Source organism: Scyliorhinus canicula, chromosome 9 (genome assembly GCF_902713615.1).
Source record: "Scyliorhinus canicula chromosome 9, sScyCan1.1, whole genome shotgun sequence".
Lineage (NCBI taxonomy): Eukaryota > Metazoa > Chordata > Chondrichthyes > Carcharhiniformes > Scyliorhinidae > Scyliorhinus > Scyliorhinus canicula.
Window position 1 is genome coordinate 170,418,837 of NC_052154.1, and position 19,257 is coordinate 170,438,093.

At 46.6% G+C, this 19,257-nt stretch overlaps 1 protein-coding gene across 3 annotated transcripts in view; it reads right to left on the minus strand.

Annotated features, from left to right (window-relative positions):
* Nucleotides 1-19,257, minus strand: part of sbf2 (SET binding factor 2) — a 725,521-nt gene that overhangs the window by 501,465 nt on the left and 204,799 nt on the right. The window contains exon 2 of one of the 3 annotated variants that reach the window (XM_038808178.1): nt 2,703-2,797. The exons of the other annotated variants lie outside the window; for them this stretch is intronic. Within the exon in view, the coding sequence (XP_038664106.1) occupies nt 2,703-2,744 (42 nt within the window). The 5' untranslated portion in view covers nt 2,745-2,797. The remainder of the gene's footprint in view (nt 1-2,702; nt 2,798-19,257) is intronic. 3 annotated transcript variants of the gene reach the window in all.

Genomic DNA, 19,257 nt, shown 5'->3' on the forward strand with positions numbered 1-19,257 from the left:
ATTATATTCTTTTGTTCCTCATGCTGGCATTCACTCTCCCCATTACCTCCCAGTTAATACATCATGCTTCCTTCCTTCACCCCCCAAAGTGCTGCCACCTGTTTCTCCCCTATCCCGGCAACATCACCACCCCCCAAACAAAGCACATCTCTCAGCTTCTAACGCAATCAATTTAGCTCTCCAGTTATTGTCGTCTATTTGCCCTTTACAAGGCCATTCATTGGCTCTGTGCCTATCATTCGTATTTGTATCCTGTTGGTATGAAATCTAACTAATCGTGATAGCCACCCTCCAGTCCTGGAACCAGCTATGGCAGCAATTTGGCCTGACCAAAATGTCGGACAAGGCTCCCATCTGTAACAACCATAGGTTCACACCAGCACTGACCGACTTCAAAAGGTGGAGACAGGACGAGGGGACACTGACAGTCAGGGACCTATACACCGACGGCAGGGTCGCGACACTGGACGAACTGACGGAGAAATTCCAGCTGGCCAGGGGGAACGGGCTAAGGTACCTGCAGCTCAGAAACTTCCTACGAAAGGAGACAAGGACTTACCCGCAACCGCCACGACAGACACTACTGGAAGAGTTACTGGACGCAAGCATATTAGAGAGAGGAAACTATAGCGACATGTACGACCGACTGGTAGAAGGGGCCTACACTGTACTGGACGCAACGAGAAGGAAATGGGAGGAGGACCTGGGGATCGAGATAGGGTGGGGACTCTGGAGCGAAGCACTGCATAGGGTGAACTCCACCTCCACGTGCGCAAGGCTCAGCCTGACGCAACTAAATGTGGTACATAGAGCCCACTTAACAAGAACCCGTATGAGTAGGTTCTTCCCGGAGGTGGAGGACAGATGTGAACAGTGCCAAGGAGGCCCGACCAGCCACGCCCACATGTTAGGGTTAGGGTTGCCCCAAAAATCCAATAAAAAACATTTTTTTTAAAAAAGGAAATCTAACTAAGTGCATTAGTGAAAGATATTGAAAGTAGGCCAGGTCCAGGTAACTGTGCCGATCCAAAGCGGGTTTTCCCAGAAGGCTCAAACCTTGATCAGTACCCCATATGGTTGATGGTAGGCATATAGAGATATCTCTTCAATCTTTCTCATATCACAACTTATTTTTCATTTAACACATGATTATAAAGTACTTCAGAACATTTTTCAGGAACTGTTTTGAAATGTAACACAAGTAAACACAGCAGCAATTCTCGCCACAAGCAGCAACAATCTGTTATTGAAGATGATGACAAATAAATAGGTGAGAACACGGGAAAACCGCTCTACTCCTAATTTAGCAAATGTTCGGAGGTCTTTAATGAACCACCAGAGCCAGCAAACAGACACTGAACTCAGGTTAGCCTTGGCCCGGTTGTAGTACTCACACATTGGAGACAGACAGTCGAGCACAATCTAGGTTAGCTCTGCAGTGCCGTACAAAGAGTGTGCTGCACTGTTGGAGCTCCTATCTTTTGGATGAGGCCCTTACTGCCCTCGGGAAACTGAAAAGATTCATTTACAGTATTTGAAGAGAAATGAGTGCACCCAGTGTCTTTTCCCTCATTAAAAGGGCAGCCTAGAACAGGCATTGTCAAACTCAGGGGCGTGACCCGGGGGTGGGTCGTGGGCGGGTGTCGGGAGGCTCGCAAATCTGCGCGCAACAGCCGCAGCAGCCAGCTGTTAATAACGCCGGCTGCAAGCGGCCTTCAAAATGGCCACGAACATGTAAAAAAAATGCAACCACACTGCGCATGCGTGCCAGATCATCAGCGCGTATGCGCAAAACTATGCACATGCGCGCCGATGATCGGGCACGCAAACACAGTGCGGCCACTTTTTTTTTTAAACGGTCGCAGCTTTCTGTTTTACAAGTTCGGGGGGGGGGGGTTTATTCATTTATTTTATTCATTTTATTTTACAAGTTCGGGCGGGTTTTATTTGATAACATTTTACCGGAAAAAGTGCAGAACTTTGGACAGATGGAGATTTCATACTTTCCGACACCAAGAGGCTTCACCTTCATCCAACAGGTTCCACTGGAGGAGAGTGTACAAGGACCAAAGGGACCTAAAACCATTTCCTCCATTTTTGTCAGCAGCAAACAAGGCAAGAGAAAATAGTGGGTCGCGCAGGTCAGCTGGCGTAGGCCGCAAAGGTCGGCTGGCGTGGGTCGCGACGGTCGGCCGGTGCGGGTTGCGAAGGTCCGCCTGGTTGGGTCCCGAAGGTTGACCGGTTGGTAAAAATGGGTCCCTGGAAAAAATGTTTGAAAATGCCTAGAGGATGAACTCAAATACAGGAGTAGGGCTTCAACACACAACTTTCTGTATAAGGTGTGAGGGGTCACCAAAGGAGCCAACTTAATTTTGTAAAATCCTGTGAACTTGGGAAATAAAGTCAGAAATTTTGTTGAACAGGATTGAAAACTGTTCTGCAAATGTACATCATTTGAATTCTCAGAACTTGAAATTTAAGGATTTTAAGAAAGCCAACAAAAGTGGGGTTTCCAGACATATTCTAAGATTTATAGGGTTAACAGTGAGTAATCCACGGGATTCTTTCCAGGTTCAAATATTTCATCTCCCATGATAGATAACTGTTAATGCAAATACCGCTCTGGGAGGAAGTGATGTTGCAGGTCAAAAGTTTTCATTCTTAAATACCCTTAGCTAAAGGACATTTTGGCAATCAATGACCTGTCTAGCAGCAACTCTCGGTAGCAACGTGCAAGTCCACATGTCAAATTAAGTGCATCTATTCATTGCAGCAATTGTAGTCTCCCTCCAGCTGTCTGCAAAACAAAAGAAACAAACATAACCTCTCCACAGTTCCTGCTCCAATTCTTCTAAGAATGTTCACCTTCCCTTCCACCTCTTGTTGGCCAAGTGCCTGCTTTATCCCGTGACAGGATCTTCGGCGACTAAGTGAGGCTACAAAACTATGTCAGGCACTTCAATCAGTATCTGACTTCTCTTTTCCTATTCAAGAATATTTCAGTGATATTTCTGTCCTTCCCGGAAACTTGAGCTGCATTTCTCATTACAACAGGGACTACAATATAATGAAAAGAATTTAGAAAGATCCAGATGAGGTTAAATGAGTACTATATGTGGAGCAGTGCCAGATTATAGTCTTTCATTTAAGAAAATAAGCCAAATGACTTATTTTCTTCGGAAGTCATATGTTACTCCATACATAGAATAAACATATATTTATTCAATATAAATTGTACATATTTATTCTCTAGGTTTCACAAGTTGTCTCTTGCTCTTGAATAGCAGATCTAAATAAACAGGTTATTACCTCATTTGTCAACTATTTGAACAAAGGGGAATCATGGAGATAATTCACAAAATTAGTAACAAATAGTATCAAATGTCATCGCAGTACTGGAGCCTTGCTATACAAGCCATATTTTCCTTGAATGTTATTTTATTCCTTATTCACTTTAGTGCACCATCCTTGAAACTAAAAGAATCTTTGCGTAATACCACCAGAGGTAAAAGTTCAAAATATTACACTTGATCTCTTCAATGTCAGAAGTGCTTGAATACTAATTATTTAACTGGTCTGTTTAATAGGAGGAGATGATTCAAAATCACCGCAGCTATACCAAAGGAAATATTGCAGTACAGAAACAGCAAGCGAGAGCTGCCTTCCAACTTATTCTCATGTTGCCATGAATTCACGATGGATATTCCTTTCTGCAGGCAAAGCATCTGCTAAGTACTCAATATAATTATGGATTTACATCAGTACAACAACATAAGGCTTAGGAGTACAAGTAGGCCACTTGGCCCTTTGAGCCTGCTCTGCCATTCAATATGATCTTTGCTGATCTGGTTGTAGTTTTAGCTCCACTTTCCTGCCTGGCCCTCATGCCCTTTGACTCCCTTGTCGATCAAAAATCTAACTCAGCCTTGAATAAATTTAAAGACCAGCCTCCATTGCTTTCTGGGGTAGAAAATGCCAAAGACTCACGACCCGTGAGAGAAAAATTATCCTAATCTCTGATTTAGAAGATAAACCTCATTCTTAAACTGGGTTCCTTAGTTCTTGCAAAAAGCGCAAGCATTGTGTCAAATGGTATATTTACATCTTGCAAGATTTTAATATTCTATGAAGCTTTATTTTAAAGGTGGCTGGACCAAAATACAGGTATAGTATACCATTAATGAAAATTCGTACGCAATATATTGAAAGTAATCACAATACACTTTTATTCTATACTCAAAGCCAAGGGCCTGACTTTTATAGCAAAATAAAAAATGCAGAAGTGATAAATAAGTAAAGGTCAGGTCTACTTCAGGTTCAAGCTGCATAAAAGGGATAACCTAACTAAAATGCACAATTTTACTCAAATATCAAATGAACTAAAGCCTACGAGTGCAGTGGATGCAGCGATGATGAATGATTTCAAAAGGAAATTGCATGGGCACTTGAGGGAATTAAACTTGTAGGGCTCTAAACATAGATCAGAGGAATTTGGATAGAGCAGAAGAATTGGGTTGATTGGTTTTCTCTACAGACGGTCAGCATCGACAATGGGCCAAATGGCCTTCCTCTGTACTCAATGACTCTGACTTAAACCATTAAGTCAAGTTAAAAGTGCATATTGGTAATGTACAGTACTGAGTGGGATAACCATATAATTAGCTATTGCTATCATGTTTCACTACCTTTCATGCCTTAAGAGCAGGCATTCACCAATGTGAATGTCTTGATGTGGTCATACTCATCCGAATGGGAGAACGCAAGACATAGGAGCAGCAGGGCACCATTCAGCCTCTCCAGCTCGTGTGCCCAACAATCGCTGATCTGATCCGGGCCAACACACGCACACACTGCCACACACACCCATTTTACCCTCCTTCTACGGTCTCCACTATCACAAATTATATTCTTCAGCCAATTCACTCCCAAGTTATAACAAGAAACAGTTGAGCACACTGGATACAGCAACGTTGTCCAAAACAACATAACGTTGTAGTGAAGATTTGTTCTCCAGAAAAGGCTGAATCCCTAGCCAATGTTCCGATACAGCTATAACACTGCCATCTACCCATCAAAATGGAAAATTATCCAGGTGTGTCCTATCCAAAAGAAACAGAACAAATCCTATCCAGTCATTACTGCCCCAGACTACACTCAATCAAAGTGATGGAAGATGTTATTGACAGGGCTGTCAGGCAGCATTTGTTCACCAACAACCTGCCTAGTTTAAGTTCAACCTGAACCAATCGGCTCCTGCCGACCCTCACTGTTGCTTTGGTCCACTCATGGATAAAAGAGCTAGATTCAAGAGGTGAGGTGAAAGTGCCCTTGACATCAACGCAGCACTTGACCAAGTGTAGCATCGAACAGCCCTAATAAAACTGAAGTCAGTGCAAATAGGACAAATCTCTCCACTGGTTGCAGTCATATTGAGCACAATGGAAGATGACCGTGGGTTGCGGAAGGCAAAAAAGCGTTTGCTGGAGTTCCTCAGGGTAGTGTCCTTGTCCCAATCATTTTCAGCTGCTTTCTCAATGATGTTTGTTCCATAAGGTCATAAGTGGTGATTTTGTTTGATGAATGTACAGCGTTTAGTTCCATTCAAAGCTCCTCCAATATTGAGGCAGTCTCAGGCTTGGGTTGGCAAATGAAACATTCCCCCGCCATTAATTGCCAGGCAATAACCATTTCAAACAAAAGAAAATCTATCCATTTCCCTTTGAAAATCAATGGTATCAGCATTTTTAAAATTCATTTAGAGTACCCAATTATTTTTTTCCAATTAAGGGGCAATTTAGCGTGGCTAATCCACCTAACCTGCACATCTTTGGGTTGTGGGGGTGAAACCCACACACACACACACACACACACACGAGGGGAATGTGTAAACTCCATACAGACAGTGACCTGGGGCTCGGATCGGACCCGAGTCGTCAATGCCGTCGGCAGCAGTGCTAACCACTGCTCCACCGTGCCGCCCATAACAATTTTTGTTGAAGCTCTAAAGCTGATCGTATTCCAGCAATACACATGCATTAACATTGAGTCAGATATAGCAGGATCAAGGGAAATGCCGATTCGAGGGAACCAGAGATTTGAGCCAGGGAAGTGGGATGGAAATTTTCGGAGATGGGAGGAGAAAGGAATTAGGACACTAAAAGATTTATTTCTTGGGGGTCGTTTTGCGGGATTGAAGGAGCTGAGAGCAAAGTATGGGCTGGAGCAGGGAGAAATATTTAGATACATGCAGGTTTGAGACTTTGCCAGAAAGGAGATACAGTTCTTCCCAGCAGAGCCAGCTTCCACATTGCTGGAGGAGGTGCTGACTAGAGAGGGATTGGAGAAGAGGGTAGAATCGGCAGTTTACGGGGCGCCGCTAGAAGGGATCAAGGCAAAGTGGGAGGAAGAGTTAGGAAATGGTATGGAGGAGGGGTTCTGGCGTGAGGTGCTCCAGAGGGTGAACGTTTCCACCTTGTGCGCAAGGTTGGGGCTGATACAGCTGAAGGTGGTATATAGAGCACACCTTACAAGGGCAGGGATGAGCCGGCTCTTTGAGGGGGTAGATGTGTGTGTGAACATTGTGGGGGGGGGCCCCGCAAACCATGTTCATATGTTTTGGTCCTGTCCAAAGCAGGAGGATTACTTGAAGGAGGTATTTTGGGTGATCTCTAAAGTGGTGCACGTGAAACTGGACCCGGGCCCTCAGGAGGCCATATTCGGGGTGTCAGACCAGCCGTGGTTGGAAACGGGCATGGAGGCAGATTGTGTAGCCTTCGCCATGTTGATCGCCCGAAGGCGGATCCTGTTAGGGTGGAGATCAGCCTCTCCACCCTGTGCCATGGCGTGGTGGGGGTATCTTCTGGAATTCTTAACGTTTGAAAAGATCAAATTTGAACTGAGGGGAAGGATGGAGGGGTTCTACAAATCATGGGCGTTATTCATTATGCACTTTCGAGAATTGGATCACATCGAACGTAGGGGGGTTGGGGGCTGAGAGGGTTGGGGGGAGGAAGACTGTCTGTGTTAAGGGTGATTATGGGTGATTCCTTTTTGTCATTTGTTTATGTTAACATGAGGGCCAATGTTTGGGGTTTGGTGGGAGGATGGATCGTTGTTATTGATATGGGATTGACATATGGGGCTGGTTTAGCACACTGGACTAAATCGCTGGCTTTTAAAGCAGACCGAGGCAGGCCAGCAGCACGGTTCAACTCCCGTACCAGCCTCCCCGAACAGGCACTGGAATGTGGCGACTAGGGGCTTTTCACAGTAACTTCATTGAAGCCTACTCATGACAATAACCGATTTTCATTTCATTTCATTCGTTATAGATTATTGTTGGGTGTAAATTTGGGAGAAAATGTGAAAGAGAATAAAAAATATTTTTTAAAAAGACAGAGAGTCAGATATAGTACAGATTTATTTGTTTTTTGTTTTTAAAATAAACAACACACCTGTTTTGACACACAGTGCCAGTATCAACCATACCTTCGTCGGGTACAGTATATGTTGTAAGCTAAGGATCTTTGTTGGTGCAGCACTTACAACATGCTTTTCGCCAACCTTATCACAGTACCTCTAATGCACCATTACAAATGTTCCCAGTTCCGACTTTGACAGATACAATCTATTTAGATCTCATATAGTTGACCGGGGAGTTGGATTTTGTCCCAACAGGAAGAACATTATTTGAGCTTTAATAACAGAAGGAAAAAACAACAGACAAATGCAAGTCCCCTGCCTGCAACCACATTTATAATTGAACACATGCTGAGTGTTCTTGCCATTCAAAACATGGAATCTATGTTTTGACTATGTATTGGTCAACGTACTGTAGGACGTAATGCAAATGTAAAAAATTAACAACTTTAACTGCTACTAATACATTCAACATCGATGGTCAATTGGTCAAATATTCGGATTCAGCAGACAATGCTGCTACGTCAACAAATAAAGTGCGAAACTACTGTAACTTTGGATAAGAGATCATCAAAACTAAAATGTCATGGCAGGTTTTCCAAAGGGAGTTCAACATTACAAACTCTTCCGAATTTGTGACCGTTATGTCCTCTAATAGGAATAGTTATTGAAGCTACTTCATGGAATGTTAACGTGTTAACATTAAAGAGGAAAACACCTGCACAAACAATTTCACAGTACTTTCACACTTGAATAATAAGTTATTATTCAATGTGTGGTAAATGTGTTGTATGATAGTGCATTATCTTACTAAAAATATTTTTGTATTTTTGTCCTTTCATTAATCACAAACCATAAATCATTGAGCCATCTGTGCATGCTTAACTAAATTTTCCAGGAGTTAGAATATAACAAACAAAAATTAACTGCAACTGCATTCACTTGTTGGGGGGAAAAAAGCATATCACTTAAAACATTAAAACATTTGAAGAAAATGATTTTATTGACATTTATTAAAACCAAACAATACGTGTAACATGATTTTAAATTATTCTCCAATACACACAATGCATAACTGATGCAAATGTTTTGTTACCAGCAGACAGATGCCCCTCCCTGCAACTAAATCGTAAATTGCGATTTTAATTTTTAAGTGTACGAAGATCTTTGCATGGAGGTGAACAGTCACACTACATCAACTTTTGACGACCCAAACCCTGAATGGTGACAACATGCTGTCAAATATTGTCTTTTTACAATCAATCAACTGAGCCAGCATGTTCTTGCTGGCTGCACAACAGTATGTAAGTATGGATGTCAGACCTCTTTCCTGACAACCTCCGCAGTACATGAACAGATGCATGGATTGCTTACTGGCCTTAACCATCAGTGAAATTCTCAATCATAGGGGGGCTGATGAAATAATGAATGCTTTTCAAATACTGAAATATTAATAGCATTACAACCGACTGCCAGAGCTTGTTTTTCTTTTTTGGCTGGGGTCCATGCTGGTTGATCTTCATAGTCACCATACTGGTGACATTTCTCCAACAACTCATCTAGGCTTGCAAATTGCCACTCCAAAAACAAATCCCTCAATCCTTCCACTCTCTAAACATGGCATCCAACCTCGTCAACTCAACTACATGGTTCGCACAAATCGGCGCCAACTTCGATACCGCCCCCAATTGTCTCCATATCTTCAACGTGGAGTCTGTCACCAGTTTTGCTAACTATTTCCCCAGAGAAAACGGTGGCGCGGCCATCACTAACACCCTTAACCACGACCCCCGACACCATCCCGACTCCTTCCGTAGCCATTCAGCCTCAGGATCCCACATCACCCAACATTCACCACCCAGTGAAAATATATCAAGCTCGGCAGCGCCAAGCCCCCTAACTGCCAGTCCCTCTGAAGAACCATCTTCTGAATCTTAGCCAATTTACCCGCCCAAATAAAGGACAAAATCAATATCTCCACTCTCCCAAAGAAGGATTTTGGCAGAAAAACCGACAAGCATTGGAACAGGAATAGAAACCATGGTAAATCTGCACTCAAAGGAGAGAAGGGGACTATCCCACTTTTACAAGTTGACCTTGAGTCTACTCACCAAGCTCGTAAAATTAAACTTACGAAGCTGGGCCCAATCCCGAGCTATCTTCACCCCCAAATACCTAATATGAGAGCCCGTTAACCGGAACAGCAACACCCCCAGATCAACTCCCCTCCCCAGCAGTGACCAGAAAAATCACACTTTTCTCCCAGTTCAATTCATACCCTGAAAATGCCCCAAAATGCTTGAGCAGTGGCATGATATCAATCATTGTGGGAATCGGATCCGTCACATACAACAGATCATCATCTGCGAAAAAGGTCACCCTGTCTTCCATCCCCCCGTCATTATTCCTGTCAGAGGCTCTCAGGGCAATGGCCAAAGGCACAATTGCTAATGCAAACAAGAGGGGGGGTGTGATGATATGCATAATATAAGTTTGTACATAATGTTATGCACGACCTCCGACCACAAGGTGGCATTGTAAACCTATCATATCACCCTGGGAGTTGATCGTGCTGGGAGATTGACGTATTTGCATAGTTCCACGAGAGTGGTTTAATGTTAGTTGTTTGTTAGTTAATTTATCCTAGTTTTCTTACCATGAAGCTTGTTCTATAATAAATTACTTAAACTACATGTTCTGTAGTTCATTGTTCACTTAGGCCAGTCTACAGAACATAATGGTAGGGATGTGGGGCACCCCTGCTTTGTTCCCCCATACAGCTGAAAGTATCCCAAACTCACATTTTTTGTTCGGAGACTAGCCTTAGATGCCTTAGATGCCTTATATAACAACCAAACCCAGGAAACAAATTTAGACCCTATCCCAAACCGTTCCAATGCCACAAACAAATAACCCCATTCACCCCATCAAGCCTTCTCGGCATCCACGCCACTATAACCTCCTGCTCCTTTCCTTCCACCAGGGACAATGTCACATTTAAAAGTCGCCGTACATTAGACGACAAAAGCCGACCCTTCACAAACCCCAGCTGATCCTCCCCAATAACCTCAGGGAGACACTCCTCCAGCCTCAGCACTAGAACTTTGGCCAGAATCTTAGCCTCCACATTTAATATGGAAATCGGGCAGTTTAACCCACACTCTACCAGGTCTTTGTCCTTCGTTAACAGAGGCTAAATGGACGCTTGAATAATTGTCTCCGGAAGAGACCCCCATGTTAGTGAGTCCTCAAACATCTTCACCAGTAAGAGCACCACTCAATCAGCAACGTTTTTATAAAATTCCACTTGGAACCTGTCCTGCCCTGGCGCCTTACCAGTCTGCATTCCCCCAATACTGCCCGAACCTCCTGTACTCTCAACTCTTCCCGATCCTCCTCCTCCACCTTAAGGCACTCCAACCCCTCCAGAAACTCCACCATATCCGACTCCTCCTCAGGAGGCTCCAGTCTACATAGATTCTTGTACAACACCTCAAACACCCCGTTAACTTCATACAGTGCAGAACTTCATAAGGCGCAGAACTTCATACGGCGCAGACACTAGTCCACCACCCGAATCTGAACAATCTCTCAGGAGGCTGCCTTCCATCTCAACTGACCAGCCAAGAGACAACTGGCCTTTTCCACATATTTGTACATTATCCCCCCCTCAAGCACCGCAACTGGTGCACCATCTTATCTGTTGATAATAGATCAAACTGCATCTGTAGCTTCGTTCTACTCACCAGGAGCTCTGGGGTAGGGTCACTCGAATAGCTACTACCCTTTCTTCTCGCCAGGATCTCATCCACCAACTGTGTTCCTCCCGCGTCTCCTAATCCACCCATGAGAGATTATCTCCCCTCTCACCACCGCGCCTTCAGGATCTCTCACAGTACCACGGGCAACACTTCCCCATTTTTTATTAAACTCCACATACTCATCACCCTAGCCATCTTCACACAAAATCCCAAATTCTCCAACAGCCCCATATCCAAACACCACGCTGGCTGCTGAATCGGTCCCATCTCCAAAACCAAATCCATGTGGTGCATGATCTAAATCGCTATCATGGAATATTCTGCATTCCTCACCCCTGGCAGCAGAGAACACCCCATCACAAAAAAGTCGATTGAGAATATACGTTATGCACTGGAAAGAAAAAGGAGAATTCCCTGCCCCAGGCTGCAAAAACCACCACAGATCCGCTCCACTCATCTCCTTCATAAACGCTGCCAGTACCCCTGCCATCTCTGAAGAACCCAACAACTTTGGCTTCGGCCAGTCCAACCTAGGGTTCATAACAAAATTCAAAGCATACACATTTACTAAAACCACCGACTTACATTCCAACGGAGGCTTTGGAGAGGGTATAGAAGAGGTTTACCAGGATGTTGCCTGGTATGAAAGGCATTAGTTATGAGGAGAGGCTGGATAAACTCGGTTTGTTCTGACTGGAACAACGAAGGTTGAGGGTCGACCAGATAGAAGTCAACAAAATTATGAGGGGCATGGACAGAGTGGACAGTCGGAAGCTTTGTTACAGGGTGGAAGGGTCAATTATATGGGGACATAGATTTAAGGGGCAAGGAGCAAAGTTTAGAGGAGATGCACAAGGGCCTTTTTCTTTACACAAAGGGTAGTGGGTGCCTGGAACTCGCTGCTGAAGGAGATGGTGGAAGCAGGTACAATAGTGATGTTTTAAGGGGCGTCTTGACAAATATATGAATAGCATGGGAATAGAAAGATACAGGTCCCAGAAGTGTAAAAGGTTAGGATAGACGGCAGCATGTTCGACACAGGCTTGGAGGGCCGAAGGGCCCGTTTGCACTGTACTTTTTTTTGTTCTTTGTCTCTGTAACTATGATATACTGACCACCTGGTCCACTACCACCTTCCTCATCTGAAACCAAACACTTTTATTATTTAAATCGCCACCCACCGAGCCCTGCAGTTAAAGCCCAAGTGGAACATCTGATTTACCCCAACCCTTATGGATCCTAATCTGGTCCCTCACCCGTAAGTGGGTCGCCTGCAAAAGCACCACATAGGCCCTCGAACACCTCAAATGAGAGAAAACCTTTGCACGTTGTACTCTTTCAGAAGTGATTCGCCTCCTAATCTCTCAAAGCTTCTCCATCATATAAAAAGGCAGTCAGGAGTGTGATGAAATTAATTGCTACCTAGATCTGCAACAATATCCTGAAATTCTTGTTCCAACACAATCATGAGAGGACTATCATCCTGTGGACTACAGCTGTTAAAAGACAAGGTCCACCACCAGATTGTTGGGGCAATGGGAATGTACAACATGTGATTATATCAGCATAATTCACATGCAGCCAACAAATCTTTTTTTTAAACTCAACCTTAACCCCCTTACGGTTGAGTTTTAAAAAAAAAGATTTGTTGGCTGCATGTGAAAGTAAAAGTACACAAAAATATAAATTTTGCAGTGGTGGATTTAGAAATGTTTGATAACCAAAGTGAGCTCTGATTATGCAAGTATGGTTCCTAGTTCAGTGTGTGCTTGACACTGACAAATTGCTTTGGAACTTAGTTGGTGCATTTTGGAGAGAATTATGATTCCGAATTTGAAGTCAAAAATGATTTTGTAGTAGTCTGATACACTAATATGTGGTACCATCAAAGCACAGAAAATAAATGATTCTGCAGTAGTTTTCTTTTTTTTATAATCTTTATTGTCACAATTAGGCTTACATTAATACTGCAATGAAGTTATTGAGAAGAACCCCTAGTCTCCACATTCCAGCGCCTGTTCGGGTACACAGAGGGATAATTCAGAATGTCCAATTCACCTAACAGCACGTCTTTCGGGACTTGTGGGAGGAAACCGGAGCACCTGGAGGCAACCCACGCAGACACAGGGAAAACGTGCAGACTCCGCACAGACAGTGACCCAAGCTGGGAATTGAACTTGGGACCCTGAAGCTGTGAAGCAACCACTGCTACCGTGTTGCCCTTATATACCAATATGTGGTACCATCAAAGCACAGAAAGTATATGACTCTGTAGAAAGTATGGCTATTACCCGAGGGATAAAATCTTAAAGAAATTCCAAATTAGACATCAACAGATTTACTTGGTTTTTATATTAGGAAATAGGACAGGGAATAGGCCAGACTCTCTCGGGTATGATGAATGTAGGAATTTCAGATATATTGTGTTATATGTAGTGGTGCAGTGAGGGTTAAAAGCCTGCATTAGTATGTGACTGCTGCAATCATATTTTTAAAAATCCTGGTTTGAAAGGCTTTTCGGAGAGAGGTGCAATTAAAGCATTGTAGAAGTTGCGCTAATCGAATTTTGGGGAGTAGATACTTAGAGACATTGGGCTGGATTCTCTGTCGGCGTGATCCTCCATTTCGGCAGCAACGCACTCACACCCGTGGATTTCCCGACAGCGTGGGGGTGCCCACAATGGGAAACCCCACTGGCCGGCTCGCACGTTGGAGGATCCAGCTGCTGGCGGGGGTGCATCACACCAGAAAGCAGGTGTGGGTGGATGGAGAAACCCGCCCATTGTGTTAGCATAGTAAGGTGATGCAGTTAATGGGAGGAGCGGGGGCTGAAGCAGTCAGGTGTGTGTTTCCAGCTTTAAAATTCAATTTTCGATTGGGATGTGGACAGCCAAGCAGCTTCTCTGAAAACCGTGTTTTGATCCATCTGTGAACTGGAGCAATTTCTCTCGAAACAGTGGATTTAAAGATTTACCTGTGTGCAGGACAGGAGCAGTTTCTCAAAGGCTGGCACGTTAAAAAGTAGTTTTAAAAAGGGAAGAATCAGCAAGCTGGTTCCTGAATGATATCCCTTACTCAAAACAGGGTATCCAAAACATCTCTATTAAGCAAATATTCCTGTGTCTGCTAACTTTGTTTGAAAGTGGATTTTGACCCAAAATGATGTTGTTTGAATGGAGATAAAGATAGCCGTTAAGAGTCATTGTTTCATTATATTGTTGTGCATTTAACTGATAGTTGTAAGCTATTGACTTTTTATTAACGTTAGTAATGCTATTTTAGTAATAAAGTTTGTTTTGATATACCATATCCCTATTTGTGTGTGGAATCATCCTGGAGTAAAGTATCCTTTCCTCGCAGTCTTACAAATTAAATAAAATATTGGCGTTACTGTCCAGTATCCCAGCAACTGTTGGGATCGTGTCCAGGATCATAATAAAAGCCTGCAGTGCCAGTCAACGTGGCTAAACCTTTGTAGAACTCTATTTTCACAGTCAATCCTGATATCTCGATTTTTCTAATAACAAAGAATCTAGTCATCTCAGCCTTGAGTATATTTAATGGCAAAGCATCCACAGTCCTCTAGAATTGAAAATATTCACAATGACTTGACAGAAGAAATTTCACTCAGCTCAGTCTCATTTCCTCGATCCTGAGGCAATGCCACTAAGTGCTAATAAAGTTTTTTCAGAATCTTGCACATTTCAATGACATCACTTCTCATTCTTCTAAATACCAGAGAATGTAGAACCATTTTACTTAATATCTTCTTACAGAACAAACCTCTCTTCCAGATATCAATCTAGTGAACTTTACTTGCACCCACTCTGAAGCAGGTGTACCCTTCCTCAAGGACAGGGATTAAAATTTACACAGTACATATTAATAATAATCTTTATTGGAACTTCCGGTTGCGGCTATGACCAGCTAAGTCGCACGTTTGGCGGCTCCTGCTACAAAGGTGTTTTCGGGCCGATTGGAGGGCCCCAACGGCGCTGTAAGGACAAATCCCGGTGGGGGAAGGCTCCCTGAGGAGAACCAGACCAACTTTATGGTCGGTACCCGGAGTGGGGTGGTAAAGAAAGCAACAGCAGCTCCCCAAAAAAAGCGGGGGAAGAAGACCAAAATGGCGGCCGGTGGCGCACCCGAGGAATGGAGGAAATGGGCGGAGGAGCAGCAGGCCGCTCTCCTGCGCTTCTTTACGGAGCTGAAAATGGAGCTCTTGGAGTCAATGAATGCGACGACCACCAGGCTGATGGGAGCCCAGGCGACCCAAGAGGCGTCGATTCGGGAGCTGCAGCAGGAGATGACTGCGAGGGAGGAGGAGGCCACGGTCCTCGTGGGAAAGGTAGAGGTGCACGAGGCACTCCACCTGAAATGGCAGAGCCGTTTTGAGGAGCTGGATACCCGAATGAGGCGGAAGAACCTGAGGATCTTGGGCCTGGCAGAAGGCCTGGAGGGGTCAGACCTCCCGGGATACATAGCAGAAATGCTGAGCTCCCTGATGGGGGCAGGGGCCGTCCCTTCGCCCCTGGAGCTGGAAGAGGCCTACAGGGTCATGGCTAAGAAGCCAAGAGCAAATGAGCCCCCGAGGGCGGTGCTGGTGCGGTTCCAGCGACTCAGCGATCGTGAGAGAGTGCTGGAGTGGGCCAAGAGGGAAAGGAGCAGCAAGTGGGAGAATTCGACGGTGAGGGTCTATCAGGACTGGAGTGCGGAGGTGGCAAAGCGGCGGGCCCGGTACAACCGGACGAAGGCGGTGCTACATGCAAAACGGATTAGGTTCGGAATGCTGCAGCCAGCGCGCTTGTGGGTCACCTACAGGAACCAACACCACTATTTTGAGTCCCCAGAGGAGGCGTGGGCCTTTGTACAGGAAGAGAAACTGGACTCGAATTAGACCCAGGGGATACTTGGCGGCCGTAGCCGCTCGGGTACTTTCAGCTGAACAAGCGGCCTTTTTTTTTTTCCGGCTGGGTCGGAACTGGGCAACTCTTATTGGAACGGTTTCCTTTTTTTCTTCTTTCTTTGTTGGGATCTTGAACTCTTGCTTTGGGTTTTTCTTCTGATGTTTTTTCCCCCCTTTGCCAACTTCCCTTAGTTATTGTTATTGTGGTTATTCATGGTTATTTATGGTTATTTATACTGTTTGGTAGAGGGCGACTGTTAAGTACATTGTTATTTGTTATCTATCTGTTATTTATAATGTTAAGTTGGGGAGGCGGGACGGGGGGGAGAGCAGATCGGGGATATGGGCTCCTAGGGGGGGTTCTTTACAGGCATGGACGGGGACGGGGGTGGAACTGAAGATGGCGGGGTGGGGTGTGGCAGGGCGAAAGCGCGGGCTTTCCTCTGTTTTCCCGCGCGCGGGGCAGAGGAGGGGGGAGGGGAGGAGTGCGGGGCGTGGCTAGCAATGGCGACCTTTCCCGCGTTGGAGCGGGGCCAGGGAGGAGTGGCAAGGGGGGGGGGGGGGGGGGGGGGGGGGGGGGGGCCCCCCCCCCCCCCCCCCCTGAGCCGGGGGGAGTCGGAGTGTGGCAGGAGCAGCCGGGTCAGCGTAAACCAGCTGACTTACGGGAGTACGATGGAGGGTACATCGCGGCTAGGAGGGGTCCTAGCCTGGGGGGGGTTAGGGAGGGACACCGGGTTGCTGCTGGAAAGACCAGAAACGGGAAGTGGAGGACTGGAGAGGTGGGGGGAGGGGGCCATCGCCATGGGGAGCGGGTCAGAAAGGGAGGGTCGACCCGGGGCGAGCAGGGAACAGGAGATGGCTAATCGGCAGGGGAAGGGGGCGGGTCGTCCCGCGACCCAGCTGATCAGTTGGAACGTGAGGGGGCTGAATGGGCCGGTCAAGAGATCAAGGGTATTCTCACACCTGAAGGGACTGAAGGCTGATGTAGCAATGTTACAGGAGACCCATTTGAAGGTAGTGGACCAGGTTCGCCTGAGAAGGGGGTGGGTGGGACAGGTGTTCCACTCTGGATTGGACGCAAAGAACCGGGGGGTGGCGATTCTGGTGGGAAAGAGGGTGTCGTTCGTGGCGGAGGAGGTGGTGGCGGATAAGGAGGGTAGGTATGTGATGGTGAAGGGTAAGCTGCAGGGGGAGAAAGTGGTGATGGTCAACGTATATGCCCCGAACTGGGATGACGCGGGTTTTATGAGGCGCCTATTGGGCCTCATTCCGGGACTGGAGGCAGGGGGCTTGATCATGGGGGGGGACTTTAACACAGTGCTGGACCCCGGGCTAGACAGATCGAGCTCAAGGACCAATAGGAGGCCGGCAGCGGCAGAAGTGCTGAGGGGGTACATGGAGCAGATGGGAGGAGTAGACCCATGGAGGTTTGGTACGCCGAGGGCGAGGGAGTATTCCTTTTTCTCCCACGTCCATAGAGTGTACTCCAGAATCGATTTCTTCGTGTTGAGCAGGGGGCTGATCCCGAGGGTACGGGAAGCTGAGTACTCGGCCATTGCGATCTCTGATCATGCACCACATTGGGTGGATGTGGAAATGGGGGAGGCGCGGGACCAGCGCCCGCTGTGGCGGCTGGATGTGGGGCTGTTAGCGGACGACGAGGTGTGTAAAAGGGTCCGGAAGAGCATTGAGAGCTATCTGGACTTGAATGACACGGGTGAGGTGCAGGTGGAGATGGTCTGGGAGGCCCTGAAGGCAGTGATCAGGGGAGAGCTGATCTCCATAAGGGCACACAGAGAAAGAAAGGAGAGGCAGGAGAGGGAGAGGCTGGTGGGGGAGCTATTGGAAGTGGATAGGAGATATGCGGAGGCACCAGAGGAGGGGCTGCTGGGAGAACGGCGCAGCCTGCAGGTCAAGTTCGACCTGCTGACCACCAGGAAGGCAGAGACGCAGTGGAGAAGGGCACAGGGCGCGGTCTATGAGTATGGGGAAAAGGCGAGCAGGATGCTGGCACACCAGCTTCGCAAACGAGATGCGGCTAGGGAGATTGGGGGAGTGAAGGAGAGGGGCGGGAAGGTAGTGCAGAAGGGGCAAGAAGTGAATGGGGTCTTCAGGGATTTTTACAAGGAGTTGTATCGGTCTGAGCCGCCGACGAGGAGAGGGGGAATGGAGGACTTCCTAAACAAATTGAGGTTCCCAAGGGTCCAGGAGGGGCTGGTAGAAGGGCTGGGGGCGCCAATAGGGCTAGAGGAGCTAGTCAAGGGAATAGGTCAGATGCAAGCGGGGAAGGCGCCGGGGCCAGATGGGTTCCCGGTGGAATTCTACAAGAAAAATGTGGACTTGGTGGGACCGGTACTGGTACGAGCCTTTAATGAGGCGCGAGAGGGGGGGGTTCTGCCCCCGACAATTTCGCAGGCTCTGATCTCCCTGATATTGAAGCGGGATAAAGACCCCGTGCAGTGCGGGTCCTACAGGCCTATCTCGCTTCTGAACGTGGATGCCAAGTTGCTGGCAAAGATCCTGGCAGCTAGAATAGAGGATTGTGTGCCAGGGGTAATCCATGAGGACCAGACGGGGTTCGTGAAGGGGCGGCAGCTCAACACGAACTTGCGGAGATTGCTGAATGTAATTATGATGCCGGCAGTGGAGGGGGAGGCTGAGATAGTGGTAGCGCTGGACGCGGAGAAGGCATTCGATAGGGTGGAGTGGGGGTACCTGTGGGAGACGTTGGAACGGTTTGGGTTTGGGGAAGGGTTTATTAAGTGGGTGAAGTTGCTCTACTCGGCCCCGACGGCGAGTGTAGTGACAAACGGGAGGAGGTCGGAGTATTTCGGGCTCCACCGAGGGACCAGGCAGGGATGTCCCCTATCCCCCCTACTTTTCGCACTGGCGATTGAACCGTTGGCGATGGCACTGAGGGGTTCAGGGGGGTGGAGAGGACTGACTAGGGGAGGGGAGGAACATCGAGTATCGCTGTATGCGGATGATCTACTGCTGTACGTGGCAGACCCAGAAGGGGGAATGCCGGAGATAATGGAACTATTAGCAGAGTTTGGGGACTTTTCGGGGTACAAACTAAATTTGGGCAAAAGCGAGGTTTTTGTGATACACCCGGGGGACCAGGGAGAGGGTATTGGGAGACTCCCCTTCAAGCGAGCAGGAAAGAGCTTT